This window comes from Bos indicus, chromosome 21 (assembly GCF_029378745.1).
Source record: "Bos indicus isolate NIAB-ARS_2022 breed Sahiwal x Tharparkar chromosome 21, NIAB-ARS_B.indTharparkar_mat_pri_1.0, whole genome shotgun sequence".
Lineage (NCBI taxonomy): Eukaryota > Metazoa > Chordata > Mammalia > Artiodactyla > Bovidae > Bos > Bos indicus.
Window position 1 is genome coordinate 45,082,139 of NC_091780.1, and position 21,689 is coordinate 45,103,827.

A 21,689-nucleotide genomic window follows, 5' to 3' on the forward strand; every position below is an offset into this window, starting at 1 on the left:
ACTATAACCTAAAACACCTTGTTTGAGGAGCTAAAGAATTTTTAACTTACTGTCCAAAAGTTAAAATAACCAGTAGCTTAGTAAGATTTGCTTTTGGGATAAGACATGAGTATTAGCAGTAGACTGGAGGAAAAGAAGATCCAGTTGGAGACCGTAAGAGGTAGAAACTATAAAAGTATACTATAAACCACACTCACTTGGGGCCTCCTTATCCTTGAGAGATCTGAGTACTCTTGTCTCTCCCACTTCTGAATCTTCCTGTGTTGGGCTTCTCTCTCTCTCATCCTAAGCTATCTCTTCAGATCTGTTTGGGCAGGCAAACTCTGTTCCTTTCTCTTTAAGAACCCCAAGTATCTCAGCCGTTGGTGATGCTTGGTTAAGTTTACACAAAGTTGGAAGCATTATAGCTACCCTTCCCAATGCCAGGTCTCTAAGTGCCATTCCTACCATGTGGTCCTCCCTACTGTATGTAGCTCCCCAGTCCACTGCATCTCTTCAGGAGAGCAGCCCCAGCAAGTCAATTTCCATCCCTCAGCTTCCCCAGGATTCCAGCGAACATAACCCCCACCTCCACCCCATCTCTGTACAGTTGATGACTGACTAGAAGTGGTGAAAAGAGGCTGGGATCCTGGATAATGACAATATTCACAAAGAGTCCAAGAGGAAAAGTCTGGCTGAAAAGACATGAATGCTGTTAGGAAGAGGCTGAATCTGAGGTACCTGAGAGACACTCAAATGGAGGTATACAGGGGGCAGTTGGGCACATGGGTCCGGAACTCAGTAGAGAAGCCTGAACAGAAGCTAGAGGCATGTGGATTTTCAGTACGTGCTGGTAATTGAAGCCATGACTGCAGACGGGGCAGCCAGGGAAAGCAATCAGAGTGGGAAGAGCAGACTGAAGCAACTCTGCATTTAGAAGATGAAAGTCCAAAGGGACCCAATAAAGGGAACTCAGAAGCAGCTAACAGATTTGACAGCAAAGAGGACTAGCCAAATAGGCAAAGCCAAAGGAGGAAGGGACAACCAGCAGATCAAATAGCTCAGGGAGGACAAGAAAAAGAGGAAGGGACTTACCAATTTGTTTTGCCCATATGGGGCTCAACTGATGACTCATTGATTGTGGAATGATAAGGGCAGAAACCAGATTAGAGAGGGAATGAGAGGTAACAAAAGAAGAGATAGGATCAGACTTATCTTTGCAGGAAGGAGAGAGAGGATGATGAGGGTTTTTTGTTTAGTTTGATTTTCAGATGGGAAAGTGTGAGGAAGTTTATGAGCTTAGAGTAAAGATACAAGTGAAAATGGTGGAATGGCAGGGGCAGGGAGGGGGGCACAAATCTACAGCCTTAATAAACAGGAATTGGTAGCTCTTTTCCTAAGAGAGGAAAAAGGGAGCCAGATGGACATGAACATGGAAGAGTAAGTTAAGGAACTCTCTACTTGACAGCCTCAGTCTCAATCAGGCAGAAAGGACTTCTTAGAGCCTTAAAGTAAGGCTTCTGTAAAGAGTGAGCAAGACGTTGAGGTAAACAGTTGGAAAAGGAAAAGGGGGAATGGGAGAAATTTCCTAAACCTGCGGAGGGATCATCGGACAGAAAAAGCACATCAGTTTCACCATCAAGCCACAGGACCCATGGATGGAACCAGAGAGGATGAATTAGGAGTCTTGCTCCAGGGTGGAGTCTGGCTGACGGAGTACAAGCGAGAGACAAGGAAGCAAGAAGGTTGGTGGGAAGGGCTGTGAGAATTGGATCAGAGATGGAAGTAAATGCAGAATAGTAAAAATTCGATTGTCAAGAGCTGTGCAAGGTTGGGAACTGTAGGAGTACACGGTGGGAGAGCTTCTGTCCTGGAGGAGACATCCTGCCGAATATCCTGCCAAAGCTTGAGATCATAGAGATGAGCCAGACAAGGCAAGGAGAGGCACGAGCTATAACCATGGGACAGGCAGCCAGAGTAGGGCGGAGGGGAAGGGACTGTCATCACCAACAGTGTTGGCAGGACTGGGCACACGAAAGTTGAAGTGGACACATGAGGTCCAGGATGGTGGCAGGACTAAGGACAGAGAGGAAAAAACTGGAGACCAAACATCAAAGACTTCAGGGAGTACAGAGAAAGCTCAGAGAGAAGTGGAATGGAGGGGGCAAAGCCCAGTGGCATGTGGTCTCTCTTAGGAAGCAGTAAGAAGGCCAACCCGCTCTGCCTCCAGTAGAGGGGAGATAGGCTCTTCCACAGAGGGCAGAAGAGAGGTGGAGTGCTCACGATGAGTCAACAGTAGACTTTGTTTATATGCGAAAGGAGAACCTGGCCCAAGAGAGGGTTGGCAAGGAGGGCTCAGTGCAGGAATGTGTCTGGAAGAAAGAAATGTCAGAGCAGAATGGGAAGGTGGGAACTGGTACCCTAGGGAGGTAGTGCTAACAGCAACATGGGCCAGGCTAACCTCCAGATCTGGCTTCCAGAAACATCAGTGTGGACACAGCAGGACTGAAGTGGTGTTGAGGTACTTTGATCTCCAGGCCAGAAACTATGTACTAGTTTTAATACCCTTGTCTTCTCCCCTCCCCAAACCCCCAACTTCTCTCCCTAAGAGTAATATGGAATCATTCTACCAAGCATCATTTTTTTTTTTTCTTGAGGGGGGGTGGTAGGAGGTGGAGCTGCACAGCATGCGGGATCTTAGTTCCCCGATCAAGGAGTGATTTCCTGCCCTCTGCAGTGGAAGCTTGGAGGACTCACCCCTGAACCACCAGCAAAGTCCCCGTTTCAGTCCCAAGTATCTTAGATTTGCCTCCTTTGGTAGGATCTGCACACAGTCTCAGTCTTATGATGATGAGCTGGTCATTGTCATCCAAACTTTCCTTATCAACTACCATTGCCTACTTCGGCTTGAAAACTTTTCATTCTGAAAATACTTGCAGCCTATGAGAAGAGAATGGCAAGAGAAGAGAATTATCAAGAACTTGTTTGCATCCTGAAAGTTTTCACTTAAACCATCTTTTCAGTTAAAATGACTCGGTAGTTCACCAATCCATTCACTGACCGTCCATAATATGGCAGCTGTGCCAATTCTGGGTTACAGAAAGACCAATGCAATGTGACCTCTGCCCTCAAAGTTTATCATCTAGTGAGAAACATTTCCCTGTGCCCCATGGAAAGAATGTTACAATTTTGTTTAAAACTGCAGTGGGTGCTTTCTTCCCCAGGGGCTGTAGAGAGTGGCAGGGCAGGTCACCTAGAGCCACACATGGCAAGGAAATGTGGGATTCATCCTGCTTGCTAGGTTTTCACAGTATTTCTGGACCAGTAGCCACAGTAACCTCCATGTTCTGGACCCAAGCCCCTCCTTAGGGGCTGAGCAGAGCCTCTGGTGGCTGAGCTGTGCCAGGAGCAATGAGGTTATCATCTGTGCATGAAGGAGAAAGAAAATGAGAGGATGAGAAGCAGAGGCTCTGGGGTCAGCAAAGGTGAGAGCTGGTTCTGAGGGTAGAGAAAATGCTGGTCTGGTGGCTTGGTGCAGAGAGGAAAGGGGTCGAGCAAGGCTAGTCAATGAGTATAAACTAAGGAAAACCCTCTAAACATGTTGCACAATGTCTCAAAATACAGCAAGGGCTTGGTACAATTCTTGTGCATTTTCACTATGGCAAATACAGAGCAGCACAAAGCAGAAAGTTCACATTCACAATAGAATGACTACCAACACCTGCTCCATACACAATTTGTTCACATGGATTGTTTTTATGGAATAAGAACAGAGTTCAGCAAATTCATTTGCTTCCAAATGGGGTAGAATCCACTTCGGGGTTTCCCTCAGGCCCTGGTGGCTCAGTGGTAAAGAATCTGCCTGCAATGCAGTAGACCTGGGTTCAATCCTTGGGTTGGAAAGATCCCCTGGAGAGGGGAATGGCTACCCACTCCAGTAGTCTGGGCAGGGAGAATTCCATGGACTGTACAGTCCATGGGGTTGCAAAGAGTCAAATACAACTGAGCAACTTTCACTTTCAGCAATGTTATATGTAAAGGCAAATACGCTTTACCAATTGGTTTAAATATGGCAAGTAATTTGATTCAACAGAAAGAAGCTACAAGAAAGCTGATTTAACCATGACATTTTTTCATTCATGCATACATTTGGCAAATCCTTATGGAATTCTTACTATGCACTAGGTATCAAAGACTGATTTCTAATACTCCCATCTTTTTTGGCACTAGTAATGCCAAGGAGAGGATGCAGTGGCCCTAGTAGATCAGGAACCCTGGCATTAGCCAACAGGAAGTCCAGAGCCAGCGCTGTCTGTGGTTTCCTAGGAAATGAACAGCAGGAAGCGAGGGGCTTATTCCACAAACACAAAGGCTGCACCGTCAGCCCCATCCATCCCCACTATGACCTCAAGTCCTCAAGGAAACGAAAACCTGCTCTCTTTCAAAAGGCACACCTCTTGATGCTGTTGCAGGAAAATGGGGTGCAAGAGGATGTTGGATGAGTCCTGGGATGGGCCATCAAGTGAGGGTCCTTGGCTTGTCACAGGAAAGAATTTAAAAGGGAGCCAATGTAAAGGGACAACAAGTTAATCTGTTAGACAGAAACACACTCCATAGGCAGAGTCTGGGCAGTCTCAGAAGGCCGAAGGTGTGGAGATGGTTAGTTTTTACGGGCTGGTTAATTTCATACTCTAATGAGTGGGAAGATTACTCCAACATTTTGGGGAAGGAGTAGGATTTCCAGGATTTGGGCCACTGTGCACTTTTTGGTCTTTTGTGGCTGGCCTAGGAACCGTCTTGGCACCTGTGTGTATGTATTTAGCTTATGCTAATATATTACAATGAGTGTATAATGAAGCTCAAGGTTTACTGGAAGTTGAATCTTCCACCATCTCAGTCTTAACCAGCTCTAACCAGTTTATGTTGTATTCTGTTCTTAATGGTTGTGTCATTCTTTTAATGGTTGTGCCCTGCTCCCTTCCTTCCTGTCCCAGTGCTGTCCACAGGTTTGTGGGACTAGAAGGATGATACAATCTTACCTTCCTCCACCCAGAGGTCAAAGAGTTCATCCAAATACCCAGACCAACCAACCAATTGTGTGTCAGAGCAGGTAGAAGGGGCCTGAGGGAAAGAGACCCAGACGGTGGAAGGAAATAACCTCAAAGGAGACTGCACCTTGAGAAGTTTGAGGCTGAGGAAGCAAGGAGACTGGGGATGTGGAGAAAGCTGAGGAGATGGAGGTACATAGGTTGCTGGAACACGAGAAAGGCAGGGAGCAGTGTCGAGCTGGAAGGGAGTGGTTCTGAAGGTAGATCCAAAAACAAGAGCCAAAAGTACTCTTTCGGCTGCCCAGTGTTGCAAACCTGCAAGTCTCTTGAGCAAATGAACGTAAACCAGAGGCCCTACTTAAGTCTCACATTAACAGTTCCTCAGTTCAGTTCAGTTGCTTAGTCTTGTCCCACTCTTTGCAAACCCATGGACTGCAGCACGCCAGGCTTCCCTGTCCATCACCAACCCCAGAACTTGCTCAAACTCATGTCCATCAAGTCAGTGATACCATCAAACCATCTCATTCTCTGTCTTCCCCTTCTCCTCCTGCCTTCAATCTTCCCCAGCATCAGGATCTTTTCCAATGAGTCAGTTCTTCGCATCAGGTGGCCAAAGTATTGGAGGTTCAGCTTTGGCATCGGCCCTTCCAATGAATATTCAGGACTGATTTCCTTTAGGATTGACTGGCTTGATCGCCTTGCAGTCCAAGGGATTCTCAAGAGTCTTCTTCAACACCACATTTCAAAAGCATCAGTTCAGCACTAGACTTTCGTTATGGTCCAACTCTCACATCTATACATGACTACTGGAAAAACCATAGCTTTGACTAGATGGACCTTTGCTGGCAAAGTAATGTCTCTGCTTTTTAATATGCTGTCTAGGTTGGTCACAGCTTTTCTTCCAAGGAGCAAGTGTCTTTTAATTTCATGGCTGCAGTCACCATCTGCAGTGATTTTGAGCCCAAGAAAATAGAGTTTCTCACTGTTTCCACTGTTTCCCCATCTATTTGCCATGAAGTGATGAGACCAGATGCCATGATCTTAGTTTTCTGAATGTTGAGTTTTAAGCCAGCTTTTTTGCTCTCCTCTTTCACTTTCATCAAGAGGCTCTTTAGTTCTTCTTCACTTTCTGGTATCATCTGCATATCTGAGGTTATTGATATTTCTCCCGGCAATCTTGATTTCAGCTTGTGCTTCATCCAGCCCAGCATTTTGCATGATGTACTCTGCATACAAAGTAAATAAGCAGGGTGACAATATACAGCCTTGATGTACTCCTCTCCCAATTTGCAACCAGTCCATTTTTCCATGTCCAGTTCTAACTGTTGCTTCTTGACCTGCATACAGATTTCTCAGGAGGCAGGTCAGGTGGTCTAGTATTCCCATCTCTTTAAGAATTTTCCACAGTTTGTGTGATCTACACAAAGGCTTTGGCATAATCAATAAGCAGAAGTAGATGTTTTTCTGGAATTTTCTTGCTTTTTCGATGATCCAGTGGATGTTGGCAATCTGATCTCTGGTTCTTCTGCCTTTTCTAAACCCAGCTTGGATATCTGAAAGTTCACAGTTCACATACTGTTGAAACCTGGCTTGGAGAATTTTGAGCATTACTTTGCTAGAGTGTGAGATGAGTGCAATTGTGAGGTAGTTTGAACATTCTTTGGCATTGCCCTTCTTTGGGATTGGGATGAAAACTGCCCTTTCCAGTCCTGTGGCCACTGCTGAGTTTTCCAAATTTGCTGGCATATTGAGTGCAGCACTTTCACAGCATCATCTTTTAGGATTTTAAATAACTCAACTGGAATTCCATCACCTCCACTAGCTTTGTTCATAGTGATGCTTTCTAAGCTCCTACTTTCTCTAATCCAATCTACTTTCCAAGTACAAATAGAATAATGATTTCCCACTTAGTTTCCTTATATTGCAAATAAATATCCATCCTTGTCAGTGGTGTCATTCTATGTAGTCTTTATAATAACTCCCTATATAAATATAGAAATACAGTTTTAAAACCCTGCTGTATATATATGCATGCATACTAAGTCACTTCAGTTGTGTCTGACTCTTTGTGACCTTATGGACTGTAGCCCACCAGGTTCCTCTGTCTATGGGATTCTCCAGGCAAGAATATTGGAGTGGGTTGCCATGTCATGCTCCAGGGGATCTTCCTGATCCAGGGATGAAACCCTTGTCTCTTACATCTCCTGCATTGGCAGGCGGGTTCTTTACCACCTGGGAAGCCCAAGTGTGTGTGTGTGTGTGTGTGTGTGTGTGTGTGTGTGTGTGTGTACACACATATGTAAACAAACATAATTTTATTTCTTTCAAACTCCAATCCAGGGGGATCTGTCAAATCTCTTTGTGCTAGATGTGAGGTTACTTAATATCTTGGCCACATTCCAAGGTTTTCTTGTCATTTTTGTTTGTAGAAGAGTCTAAAAGTGAATTATTTTGGCAGGTGATCATCAATTTTAGGGCCTGAAATTTTCAAGTCTAAAATTCACAGGCAGGGACTTCCCTGGTGGTCCAGTGGTTAAGACTGCATGCTTCCAATGCAGGAGGTACAGGTTTGATCCCTGGTCAGAAAACTAAGAGCCCATATGCCACATGGCATGGCCAGAAAATAAAACTTTAAAAAAGTAATATTCACAGGCAAGATATTTGGCTACTTAGGGAGATATTTAAACTGACCAGCAGTTCACCTGTGAGGCAGAATTCTACAAAATAATCATTTTGTAAATCCCCCTTATATGACTCTGAAAATTGTCAAATAAGTTTTGAACTGTGCTGTTCATTCCAGACATAAATAAATCAACTTAAGGTCCTGGAAAGACTTGTCCAAAGCTTAAGGTGGATGAGGTTTCCAACTCTTTGCTTAAATTGCACATCTGCTCATTAAAACTAATTAGTATTTTCTGTCATTAATGCTAGAACATCAAGCTTCCTACTGATGAATTTCAATCCCATCTGGAACATATATCACACAGGCCAGGGATTCTGAAGTAGTTGCCCTGTATCATTATGTCACATTACATGTTATCTCATTACAATTTTATAAATTATATGTATAATAAAAGCTGGATTGATAATCTGACACTGCCCTAACAAGTTCTAGGAATCGGTATCTCTGGTATTCTCCTAAAATAAATCTGCTAGCCAACTACTAATACTGAAATTCAACCAATGTCAACACACTCTGAAGACCTGTCAGAGTTCTCTCAGAGTCTTCAGATAAGCAGAGTAAGATAAGAAAAAAAAAATCTTTCTCCCAGTATTCAAAAATAAGAAAGGCTTCAGAGATTCATAAGAAATTTATTTTAAAAAATAATAAAATTTAGGATACTGATTTAGGGCTGTTGTATTTTTATGCAAGGGATGTGTTCCTAAAGATTTTATATAATTTAAAACATTAATTTAAGACAGAGCCTGACCAAGTGTAGCCTTTATTTTTGCTTATATCATAAAGAAGAAATGCCATGTAGCAATGCTTAAATTAAGTTTACAATTTACTAACTCCACTGAAACAGGGGGGAAGGGGGCAGGGCACAACACTTAAAGAATGACATAGTTCTTGAGGATACAGCATATACTGGTTAGAAACCACTAAGCCCAGGGTAGTGGAAGATTCAGCTTCCAGTAGATCTTGAGCCTCATTATATGCTCATTGTGAACATTAGCATTTGCTAAATACATACCTACAGGTACCATGACAGTTCTGAGGCCAACTATAAAAGGCCAAAAAGTGGGCAGTTGCCCAAATCCTGCAGATCCAGCCTGTTCCCCAAAATAGTTGGAATAATCCTCCTACTTGTTAGCCTACGAAATTACCCAGCCCATAAAACTAAGCACTCCGTATTTCGGGGCCGCTCTCGCCTTTTGAGCGGGACAGCATTCTGTCCTTCTCAAATTTAATGATTCCCTGTTCTTTTAAAATGTAGTAACAGCTGCAGTGTGTGCCAGCCGCAGGACTCTTCACTTGATTTTTTTCTCACATTTTGGGTAACATCTTCACTCTGATCACTAAGAGTCCTCCCTAGCCCCTTTCCTTTCCCCACCATCCCAGCCTAATTCCCAGTCTTGCTCCCTGTCTACCTTGCCCCTCCAGGCCTTCCAAAGGGAATAATCCTGGCCCTGAACACCACCCTCACCTGGCTTTCGTTTCACTTCTCCCTGGTGCCCACCTGTTGCTACTGCCAGGTGCCAAGAGGCTCAGCCCCCTGGCTGGGCCCCCCTCACACAGCCTCCTCCTCGTGGGCTCTGGCTTCCAACCTTCCCAGGTAGATGTAATATTCATGACCACATTTCTGAATCCTCTATAATTTAACCAAATGGATTAAACTTCTGCTAAATCCAGGTGTGTGAATGATGGTGACTCGAAGGTGGGCAGGTGGGGCCTCCATTAAAAGAGTGCATGGTCTACTGGGGAAAACAGTGTGTAAGAGGCTGTGACTCTCCTGCATGGGGTGTGAGGGTGTCAGGAAGGCAGAAGAGGTGACATTCCACCTTGGCCTCGAAGGGTGTGTCTGACTCCCCAGTTAGAAATGGGGAGAAGGGTGACACATGGAGACATTCCAGGCAGAACACTGCCTGGGTCGGAGGCACGAAGGACATAAAAGGCTTTGGTCTCTTCAGAATACCAAGCACACCAGTGCTGTTAGAGACTGAGTTCTCACTAAATGTTTCCAATTATGAAATGTTTTCCCCATTCTAGGTAAGGGAAGAAAAGATTTTATAGGACAGAACTTGAGTGTGTGCTCACGCAGATCCTTACCAAGGGTAAACCTTATCCTTGAAAGTATTGAACAGATCCTTTTTGTAAATATCTCAAAGTCAATTTCAATCAGAGGACAATCCAGTCACTCATGTGGGTTATCAAACCGGTTCATGCTCTAGGGAAAAAGTAAAAATAGATGACCCAGTGAGTCTCTTTCATGCTCTACGGAGTAAAAAAGTAATGAAACTGATCTTCTTGGCCTCATAAAGAGACCCAGAAGGCAATTTTAAAAGCTAGTGACCAAACTGGAAATATAGCAATTATCCTAGACCACTTCTTCAGCCTCTACCTTCACTGGAAATTACTAACCAAGATCTGTAATCATTTGCCTAACCACTGAATGACTCCATTGTCCTGGCCACCTTCCTCCTTTCCTTCTCAGCCCCTACCTCAGGTTAATTCTCACCTGATGGGCCAAAGGTGCACCATGACTAACAGGATATTTGATGGGGCAGTGATGGCGAAACCAGGTTGTCATTTTCTATCTTGATGAGAAATGTTCAACTGTTATGTTCCTGTAGAACATGCGGAACTGTGGGCTACATTTCAACATGCACACATACAGTTCATGTACTGGACAGTTACCACACTGCTGAGAGTTGTAAGTGTGTACAGGATACACACTACTGTATATAAAATAGATCGATAACGAGGTCCTACTCTATAGTACAGGGAACTATATCAATACCTTGTAATAACTTACAATGGGAAAGAATCACATATATATATAATTACGTGTATATATTTATGAACTGAATTACTATATTGTACACCTGAAACTAACACAACATTGTAAATCAAGAACACTTCAATTTAAAAAAGAAAAAGTGCCTCTAGTACCTCTAGGAACTCAGGGAGGAGGGGCATATTCCCTTGAGCACCTCCCACCTCACTGCCCAGTTTGTGCAGAGAAGTACATTAGCCTCACACCTCATCTTCCTGTTTTGTCCCGGAAGCCAGTCCTTCCTCACTACTGCCAGAATCCACTTTCCAAGAACCTTTCCACAACCTTCTTCACCTCAGCATGGTAGGCAAGGCTCCTCCCCACCCCCAGCCCCCTGAGCCATCCCTGCTCTCTGCGGCACTCTCTTCTCACTCCCTCCCTACATAAAAGCATTTTTATCTGCTCTGCCAGGAGGCATCTGAGCGCTCACTCCTGCCCCCCCTGGCAAACTCCAGCTCACCATTCAGCGAGCAGCTCCACAGCTTCCTCCGGCAGGCGCCCTCGCCGGCTCCTTCAGACCCCCAGCAGCCCTCTCGCCCCACAGGGAGCCAGCACTGTACTGCCCACCAGAGCACCTGCTACCTGAGCTCACTGTCCACCGATCAGTGAGCTCCTGGAGGACAGCCCTAGGCGTCTTCATCTTTAGGTGCCCAGCAGTGTTTGGGACAAAACAGATTCTCAACAAATGTTTGAGAAGGAATAAACAGAAGAATGAAGAGCTCTGAAAATATTTTAGCAACAACAGCATCAGAAAAACACACACACACGCACGCACAAACACAAAAAGACAGAGAGAGAAATAAGCACACAATTTCCCAAACTCAGTGCTATTAAGAATAAAATTATTTTGAAAGATAATGGCATGGCATACTTATATTGGATATTGCAGGCAGAAAGTCATGCTTTGACTTTTTTTTAATATAAAAGTTTCAGTGATATCATCTCCTGATTTTAAAGATATTTAAAGTGTGTTATACTTAAATAAGGGCTTCCCTGGTGGCTCAGAGGTTAACGCGTCTGCCCCCAATGCGGGAGACCTGGGTTTGATCCCTGGGTGGGGAAGATCCCCTGGAGAAGGAAATGGTAACCCACCCCAGTATTGTTGCCTGGAGAATCCCACGGATGGAGAATCCTGGTAGGCGACAGTCCATGGGGTCGTCGGACATGACTGAGTGACTTCACTCACTCACTCATACTTAAATATGTAATGTGCTCAGTTGTGCATGCTCAGTAGCTCAGTCGTGTCCGACACTTTGCAACCCCATGGACTGTAGCCCACAAGGTTCCTCTGTCCATAGGATTTCCCAGCAAGAACACTGGAGTGGGTTTCCATTTCTTTCCCAGGGGATCTTCCCAACCCAGGGATCGAACCTGCGTCTCTTGCATCTCCTGCATTGACAGGCAGATTCGTTACCTGGGAAGCCCCTAAATATCTAATAGTCATGACTAGTTAAGCCAGAAATGGTCACTTTCTTCTCCTTGTTCCAGCTTGAAATAAAGATATAAATCAGAAGATACAAAAATTTGGTGACTAGCAAATGCAAAAATCTGATGTACGGGTATCATTCTAAGTACTTAAAATATACATCAGATCAACCAACTACAAGGCATTTTTTGCCTTCTCTGCCAGCTTTTTCGCCTCCTTCTCAGGTCAGCCCCGCTAACAGCTCATGCAGTGAACTTCATCAATGTGTTGTGCGGGCACTGAGCTCGATGATCCCTACACCCACCCCTCCCCAAGTCTGAGGAACACTAGGTCTGGTCTGAAGACTTCCCTGGATGTAACTGCCCAGATGAAGGGCTCTTCCCATTCCAACCAAGAGCATCTTGCCATTTTCCTGGGCATGATTTGCTCATCCCCAACTTAGAGCCTCCATAAATGCTGTCCTCTGGAAAGCTTCTCTCCCAAGAAAGCCAATATATCCTCCTCCTGTCAGTCAGTGGTTCCCATTCAGGGGTGATTTTGCCCTCCAGGGAATATTTGGCAATATCTGGAGACATTTTTGGTTGTTAAAAGTGTTGCTCCTGGTATCTAGTGGGTAGAGGCCAGAGATGCTGCAAAATATCCTACAATGCACAGGACACCCACATATACAGACAAAGAATTATCTGGCCCCAAAATGTCAATAGTACTTAGACTAAGAATCTCTGCTCTAAGTTGAGCTTTAAATTCACCTGTTTGAATTAGGAAATATTCCCAAATTAACCACACCCAACTCTGACCATACGCTTGTTTTGCATAACCACAGAATGTACAGAGTGATCTACAGTAACTTGGATGTGAGGTTGAGAATCATAGAGTCTCTGGATAGAATAGGACTTCAAAAGTCATACAGTCTAACCACTTCCTTGTCAACACTGCTTTGTAAACTCCGTTTCAATTGCTGTCTTTCTTCAAAAAATTATAAGCAACTGCATTAAAAACTCCATGTCCATTCACTCTGCACGTCTTAAGCATCTGCTATGAAACAAGCACTATTCTAGGCACTGAGGACAGTGATAATTAGACATTATCTATGCTCTTGTGGATATTAACTTTAGCAGGATAGATATTTTTTTAATTATATAACTTCCATAGTGGTAAGTGCTCCAGTGGGAAGAACATGGTTTCCCTGATAACAGGAGCTCCTTAAACTGATCTGTGACACCCGACAAGGCTTCCCTGAGGATGGCACATTTAAGCACCTGGTAGGCATTCAGTCAGTATTTGCTGAAAAAATAGAGGTGAAGCATGAAAGATGAATAGAAGTTATCCGGATAAAGTGTGCAGAGCTGGGAGGAAAGAGAAGGGGAGCTGAGTAGCCACAATGGGTTTAAGATGCCAATGAAACATCAAGATAGAGAAACCAGAGCCCAGATGGGAGGGGAGTTTGGGGGGAAATGGATAAATGTATATGGACGGCTGAGTCCCTTTGCTGTTCACCTGAAACTATCACAACCTTGTTAATCAGCTAAACCTCAATACAAAATACAAAGTTTAAAAAGGAGAGAGAGAGAAACTGCTTGGTCTGTTGAACGTAATTGTCTGGAGCCCAGAAAAAAAGGCTGGGATCACAGCCAGGGGACCTCCAATCCAACATGTAGGTCAGGAAGAGGAGGAAAAATCAATGAAAGACTAGTAATGAGAGGCCAGAGACACAGGCAGAAAACCATGAAAGGCTGTGTCATAGAAGGAAACTTTTTAAGAAACTCAATGCTGGGTATTGAGCAGTCTGTCCTGACTATAACAAGCATCCTACAGGATGAACTAACCACTGTTTTTTATTTTGAATTAGCATAAAATCTCTTCCTGATGAATTTCTACTTCAAGTTTAAACATGTTGATCTGAGTAGCAATCAGAGTTCAATTTTGTGGGTGTTTTCATTTATGACACTCAAATTATTTAGACCTTAGGGTTACAATGCTCTCCCAGCTACAGTATCAAAGGGAAATAGTTTGGAGCCAGGATTTCAGTGGCTTAATAAACAAAAGATGTATCTAGCAACACACAATTAGATCTTGATTATCTGCGCCAGTGAGAGGTAGGAATATATGAATAAAATTAATGGAATCTAAAACCCCAAGTTCAACCTTTTTTGCAATTAAATCAGATTAGTCACTCAGTCGTGTCCGACTCTTTGAGACCCCATGAATCGCAGCACGCCAGGCCTCCCTGTCCATCACCAACTCCCGGAGTTCACTCAGACTCACATCCATCGAGTCAGTGATGCCATCCAGCCATCTCATCCTCTGTCGTCCCCTTCTCCTCCTGCCCCCAATCCCTCCCAGCATCAGAGTCTTTTCCAATGAGTCAACTCTTCGCATGAGGTGGCCAAAGTACTGGAGTTTCAGCTTTAGCATCATTCCTTCCAAAGAAATCCCAGGGCTGATCTCCTTCAGAATGGACTGGTTGGATCTCCTTGCAGTCCAAGGGACTCTCAAGAGTCTTCTCCAACACCACAGTTCAAAAGCATCAATTCTTCGGCACTCAGCCTTCTTCACAGTCCAACTCTCACATCCATACATGACCAGAGGAAAAACCATAGCCTTGATTAGACGAACCTTTGTTGGCAAAGTAATGTCTCTGCTTTTGAATATGCTATCTAGGTTGGTCATAACTTTCCTTCCAAGGAGTAAGCGTCTTTTAATTTCATGGCTGCAGTCACCATCTGCAGTGATTTTGGAGCCCAGAAAAATAAAGTCTGACACTGTTTCCACTGTTTCCCCATCTATTTCCCATGAAGTGGGGGGACTGGATGCCATTATCTTCGTTTTCTGAATGTTGAGCTTTAAGCCAACCTTTTCACTCTCCTCTTTCACTTTCATCAAGAGGCTTTTTAGTTCCTCTTCACTTTCTGCCATAAGGGTGGTGTCATCTGCATATCTGAGGTTATTGATATTTCTCCTGGCAATCTTGATTCCAGCTTGTGTTTCTTCCAGTCCAGCGTTTCTCATGATGTACTCTGCATAGAAGTTAAATAAACAGGGTGACAATATACAGCCTTGACGAACTCCTTTTCCTATTTGGAACCAGTCTGTTGTTCCATGTCCAGTTCTAACTGTTGCTTCCTGACCTGCATACAAATTTCTTAAGAGGCAGATCAGGTGGTCTGGTATTCCCATCTCTTTCAGAATTTTCCACAGTTTATTGTGATCCACACAGTCAAAGGCTTTGGCATAGTCAATAAAGCAGAAATAGATGTTTTTCTGGAACTCTTCTTGCTTTTTCTATGATCCAGCGGATGTTGGCAATTTGATCTCTGGTTCCTCTGCCTTTTCTAAAACCAGCTTGAACATCTGGAAGTTCACGGTTCACATATTGCTGAAGCCTGGCTTGGAGAATTTTGAGCATTACTTTACTAGCGTGTGAGATGAGTGCAATTGTGCGGTAGTTTGAGCATTCTTTGGCATTGCCTTTCTTTGGGATTGGAATGAAAACTGACCTCTTCCAGTCCTGTGGCCACTGCTGAGTTTTCCAAATTTGCTGGCCTATTGAGTGCAGCACTTTCATAGCATCATCTTTCAGGATTTGGAATAGCTCAACTGGAATTCCATCACCTCCACTAGCTTTGTTCATAGTGATGTTTTCTAAGGCCCACTTGACTTCACATTCCAGGATGTCTGGCTCTAGGTCAGTGATCACACCATTGTGATTATCTGGGTCGTGAAGATCTTTTTTGTAGTTCTTCTGTGTATTCTTGCCATCTTTTCTTAATATCTTCTGCTTCTGTTAGGTCCATACCATTTCTGTCCTTTATCGAGCTCATCTTTGCATGAAATGTTCCTTTGGTATCTCTGATTTTCTTGAAGAGATCCCTAGTCTTTCCTATTCTGTTGTTTTCCTCTATTTCTTTGCATTGATCGCTGAAGAAGGCTTTCTTATCTCTTCTTGCTATTCTTTGGAACTCTGCATTCAGATGTTTATATCTTTCCTTTTCTCCTTTGCTTTTCGCTTCTCTTCTTTTCACAGCTATTTGTAAGGCCTCCCCAGACAGCCATTTTGCTTTTTTGCATTTCTTTTCTATGGGAATGGTCTTGATCCCTGTCTCCTGTACGATGTCACGAACCTCATTCCATAGTTCATCAGGCACTCTATCTATCAGATCTAGGCCCTTAAATCTATTTCTCACTTCCACTGTATAATCATAAGGGATTTGATTTAGGTCATACCTGAATGGTCTAGTGGTTTTCCCTACTTTCTTCAATTTAAGTCTGAATTTGGCAATAAGGAGTTCATGGTCTGAGCCACAGTCAGCTCCTGGTCTTGTTTTTTTGTTTTTTGTTTTTTTTTATTATAGTGAAAACTTTCATATTTGGAATTAGCCAGCTGGACTCAGTTTAGATGATGCCAATTTTGTTGGCAACATCCAAAGCATCATAGTCAGGAGCCAGTCAAACATATGCCTTCTTCTCTCCATCAGGCCTGATCAGAGTATTGACCTTAGCCACGTCAATGTCATAGAGCTTCTTCACAGCCTGTTTAATTTGGTGCTTGTTGGCCTTGACATCCACAATGAATACCAGTGTGTTGTTGTCTTCTTCATGGCTGACTCAGTGGTGAGGGGGAATTTGATGATGGCATAGTGGTCAAGTTTGTTTCTCCTAGGGGCGCTCTTCCAAGGATATTTGGGCTGCCTCCTGAGCCGCAGTGTTTTGGGCCGCCGGAAGGTGGGCGACGTCTGGATCTTCTTTTTTTTGTGGCTGTGGACACCTTTCAACACTGCTTTCTTGGCCTTCAAAGCCTTTGCTTTGGCTTCAGCTTTAGGAGGAGCAGGGGCTTCCTTCTTCGCCTTCGGCGCCATCTTCACAAAAAGGCCCTGGTCTTGTTTTTGCTGACTGTATAGAGCTTCTCCATCTTTGGCTGCAGAGAATATAATCAATCTGATTTCGGTGTTGACCATCTGGTGATGTCCATGTATAGAGTCTTCTCTTGTGTTGTTGGAAGAGGGTGTTTGTTATGACCAGTGCATTTTCTTGGCAAAACTCTATTAGTCTTTGCCCTGCTTCATTCCGTATTCCAAGTCCAAATTTGCCTGTTACTCCAGGTGTTTCTTGACTTCCTACTTTTGCATTCCAGTACCCTATAATGAAAAGGACATCTTTTTTGGGTGTTAGTTCTAAAAGGTCTTGTAGGTCTTCATAGAACCATTCAACTTCAGCTTCTTCAGCATTACTGGTTGGGGCATAGACTTGGATTACTGTGATATTGAATGGTTTGCCTTGGAAATGAACAGAGATCATTCTGTCGTTTTTGAGATTGCATCCAAGTACTGCATTTCGGACTCTCTTGTTGACCATGATGGCCACTCCATTTCTTCTGAGGGATTCCTGCCCGCAGTATACTTATTCTTTAAATTACTAAATAGCAGACAAGTTTAGAGTAATTTCACTGTCAGTTTCCTTTTACCCTGATCTGGAAGAGATGAAACCACTGAAAAGCCATCTAGATGAGAGTAAATTAATAACATGCCAGATAACCTAGAAATTGAAAAATCAACTCCTCAATAATGTTACCTCTTATTGTTTCAGGTTGGATCTCCAAAGAGTGCTTCTGTTTCTAATTTTTAATAAGCTATGATTGAATATTTACCTAAATCAGTACACATGCTAGAATTATGAAATAAAAAAGATATTGTCTTGCCCTGAGGGGTCTTAGATTCCACCAGTGAGACAACAGCTGCAAGGCTGAACGTACTAAGTCTAACAGAATCACTGACAAAACGGCAGAGCACAGGGGGAGGGAATGACTTATGTTCCAACGTGAGTAGTGCCTGGGGAAGGAAGTGGATCAGGGAGGCATTCGTGGGACATGATGAGAAGTAAGGGTAGAACATTCAGCGTGAAAGAAGAGCAGGAACTGGACTTTCCAGTTACTCTGTAGGCCTGAGGTAAAACTCATGATCAAGTTGGCTGAAATGTGCAGGAGCATGAGGAAATGGTGGAACAGTGGGTAGGAGGATCTGTTACGGCCAAAACATGGAGGATCTTGAGGATGGACTGTATTTTTTCATGAAAATAGGAAAGCTTTCTGAGAACTGAAATGCCAAGATGGGCTTTGTGAGTTAGAAAGAAAAGTGTGGCAAAAATATAAATCACAGTTTTAGGATAAAAGAGACTGGGGACAGGGAAAACCCCTTAGGCGGTTATTGAATGACCCAGTTCAGGGTTGCTCAATATGCTCCAAGGAACACTGGTATTCTCAAAAGAAAGGTGGGGGAGGACAGTCTTCTTGGGGAGTTATAATGCATAGTAGCTGTTCTTAGAAGTCCTGCAGTAAAAATCTAACTTTGCATAACCCAATGTATCCCAAACTCACTTGACCAAAGCATCTCTGTTGTGATAGATGTGTTGGTGGCTATAGAATATTTATTAATACTCAGCAAGATGCTAGGATTAAATAGGATATAATTGTGAAATGCAGTTCAGGTAGTAGATGACATTCTGAACTAGGATATAGCAGTATAAGATATAGCAATCACTCCTATATCCCCAGGAAGCTCAGTGGCAAAGAATCCGCCTAACAATGCAGGAGACACGGCTTGATCCTTGGGTCAGGAAGATTCCCCTAGGGGGAAATGGCAACCCACTCCAGTATTCTTGCCTGGAAAACCCATGGACAGAGGAGCCTGGTGGGTTACAATGCATGGGTCACAAAGTCAGACATGGCTGAGTGACTAAGAATGCACATACACACCTATATTATCTGTTTGAAATCTTGCAGTAGTTTCAATATGATGATATATGCTATATATAAAAATGAAAGAAAGTGTAAGAAGGTGTTTTGCTCAGTCGTGTCCGACTCTTTGTGACCCCATGGATTACAGCTCACCAGGCTCCTCTGTCCATGGAATTTTCCAGGCAGGAATACTAGAATGGGTAACCGTACCCTTCTCCAGGGGATCTTCCCAGTCCAGGGATCAAACCCAGGTCTCTCACGTTGCAGCCAGATTCCTTACTGTTTAGCCACCAGGGAAGTCCCATATCCTGTACATAGGAAAAGCCAAAGTTGAGAATTTGGGGTGGAGGGCAGAGGGAGTGAGATGAGAGGCTGAGGACAAGAGAAATGGTTAAAAGGCTGCTTAAGAAGCTGTTTGGCACCAGGTCTCATCACCACCCTGAAAAGCCAAGTGACTTTCCCTTTCTCCCAACCCTGCAGGAAAGAGGAAGTAAAGGCAAAATATAACTTCAGGAAAAATACAATGTAGAAGAACTATAACCATCTTACACTGCTTACTTCAGCCATACTAATGTAATCATTTAATACTGACATTAAAAAGAAAGCCTGCACCACGTTCATACTGAGAGGTGGCAGGGTATGAGAGTTCTAGGTCCTTGCTGGCCAGAGAGAAAGTAAACAACATGATCTAAGGTTGATTAGTCAAGAATCCATGGTATAAGCATATTATGTAGATAGAAGTGAATAGCAGGAAAAAAACAGTTACATTAGAAAGAGATGTCTTTGGGTAGTAGCAGCATGGCTGGAGGCAGGGAACATGGTTTTTGTTGCATTTGAACACTATTTTATTCTTAAAATTAAAAAATTCTAACATCTGCTGTGATAAAGAGCAAAAGCTTTATGCGTTACCTAAAGATTAAGTTCATTCTTTTATTCAAGGCACACTGGCAAGAGGCACTTCTATACTAGGCTGGACCATCTGTGAAGAGCTCTCTTGAGATCCCCAGATAAAAGTTACTGAAGGCACAAGTTTTATTTTGTCAGTGATTCTCCCTATGAATTATTTATCATATTTTTATATAGTGGAAAACTACCTTGGCAACTGGTATATCATGATTACATTGTGGATACAGACAGTTAATAAGCAGGGACTGCTATATTTGATTCAACAAAATAATCCTCAACCAGAAGCAGAAGTTACTTTAGAAAGCAGCTTACCACAATAAAAAGAGAGAGGAAATCACTGTGGCCCGGGTACCTAGACCTTGTACAAGCTGCCATTTCCATGTGTGCACAGGAATCCCAGGTCTAGAACCAGGCAATTGAAAACCCAAGAGAAAGTGATTTAACTTGAAAGCCTTTAAGGAGACTCATATTAGCTACTCCTATGACAACACAGATGGATTACATACCAATGAAGTTAGTTTAGGAAGCTAAGAGTTCATTTTAATATGAGACTGCTCCCTTTAAACTCTGTGAGTTGAAGAATCCATGACTGTTGCGTACCTGTTGGCATTTTTTTTATATATAAGGATCTTCCAGAAAAGCATCAACTCAACAGCCTGTGCCTGGAGGGAACTTTGGTACCACACCTAAAGAAGGTGTTTTTTACACGCCTTGTTTGTAAAGGTGGGGCCAGAGAGTCTGCAAGAGGCTCAGAACAAGACTTGTGGCTCTGTGGAAGTCAGCTGATTTTAACATATATGCAAATGACTTCCCTGCCATTCTTCACTAACCAACCACACCAAGAGCCAAGAGCACTTTTCCAGTCCTAGGAACTCTAGGGACACACTGCTCAGGTGACAGGTAGTGCTTGCTACCTCCACCTTGGATGTGGCAGAGTGGCAGAGCAGTAAAAACTTAGGGGTGAGCAACCCTGATGACTCACGTGTGAATTCACTCAGCATCGTGGGCCAGAACTGGGAGGACAAAGGGAATCTTTGAAACGCCCGACACTCAAGATGCTCACAGCCCAGATTCATAAAGATGATTATATACCATTCTATTATAGAGGTACGCAGCTGATGCCAGGAGCAAGGAGGCCCACCAACCACTGGCTTCACAGAGGAGTGCCCCTCTTCATCAGACCCCTTTCTGCCTTTTGTCTACAGATCCTGCTTTATTATAATATGAGGACTGAAAAAGTCAAAATTTGGTAGGACCGAGAACATTTGAAACCTGTCTTGCCATTACCCAGGCTAGGCTAACAGACACAGTAAAAGGCAGCTGCAGAATAACAGAAGCATCTCTCCCCATGATACATTACAGTTGTAGAGTATCAAATAACCCCCATCTTTGTATGACTCCTGCTTTCTTACTCACTGGAAGCTTTTGTTCTCTAAAATTATTAATCAGAAGAAACTTTCCTATTTGAAATTAAACCCATAAAAATGAAATATTCCATTACTGACTGAACATCCAAGTCACTCTGACACAGAGAAGCAGCCTTTATTTACAACCCCGGTGTAAAGCCTCAGGAAAGGAGTTGTGGATGTAGTATTCCACAACTAAACTTTTAGTTTCCAAGGAAACATCACTCCTGAGCTCACTCTAACAGTTTAAACCTGACACTGACCATGGGAGCCCTGTTTTGCTATCAGCCTGTCAAAATACTGTTTCATTCACATTTTATCTCCACGCTTCCCTCAAATCCTGTATTAACTCTATACTTTATCTGGTCCTCTAGTGTATAGCTTCCCTTATTGTAATGGGTTAATAAACCTGTTTGTCAGATTACTGGTCTGTGGATGGGCTAAGAGGGCATCATAATCTATCAGAGACTTGTTGATTTCCAGAATCTGATCATAACAATCTAGACACTATTGGGGATATGACTATACAACTATGGTAAGGGGTTGTTCAGTCACTAAGTCGTGCCCAACTCTTTGCGACTCCATGGACTGCAGCACATCAGGCTTCCCTGTCCTTCACCAACTCCCAGAGTTTGCTTAAACTCATGGCCATTGAGTCAGTGATGTTATCTAACCATCTCATCCTCTGGGGGAAAG

General features: G+C 43.4%; 1 protein-coding gene across 1 annotated transcript; it reads right to left on the reverse strand.

Moving 5' to 3' along the window:
- Positions 1 to 330: 330 nt before the first annotated feature.
- LOC109560612 (large ribosomal subunit protein uL23) lies at positions 331 to 16,842 on the reverse strand. Its single transcript, XM_019962984.2, is given in 2 exon segments — positions 331 to 16,546; positions 16,549 to 16,842. Coding segments are annotated over 2 exon segments (462 nt in total). The 5' UTR covers positions 16,808 to 16,842; the 3' UTR covers positions 331 to 16,343.
- Positions 16,843 to 21,689: the final 4,847 nt, after the last annotated feature.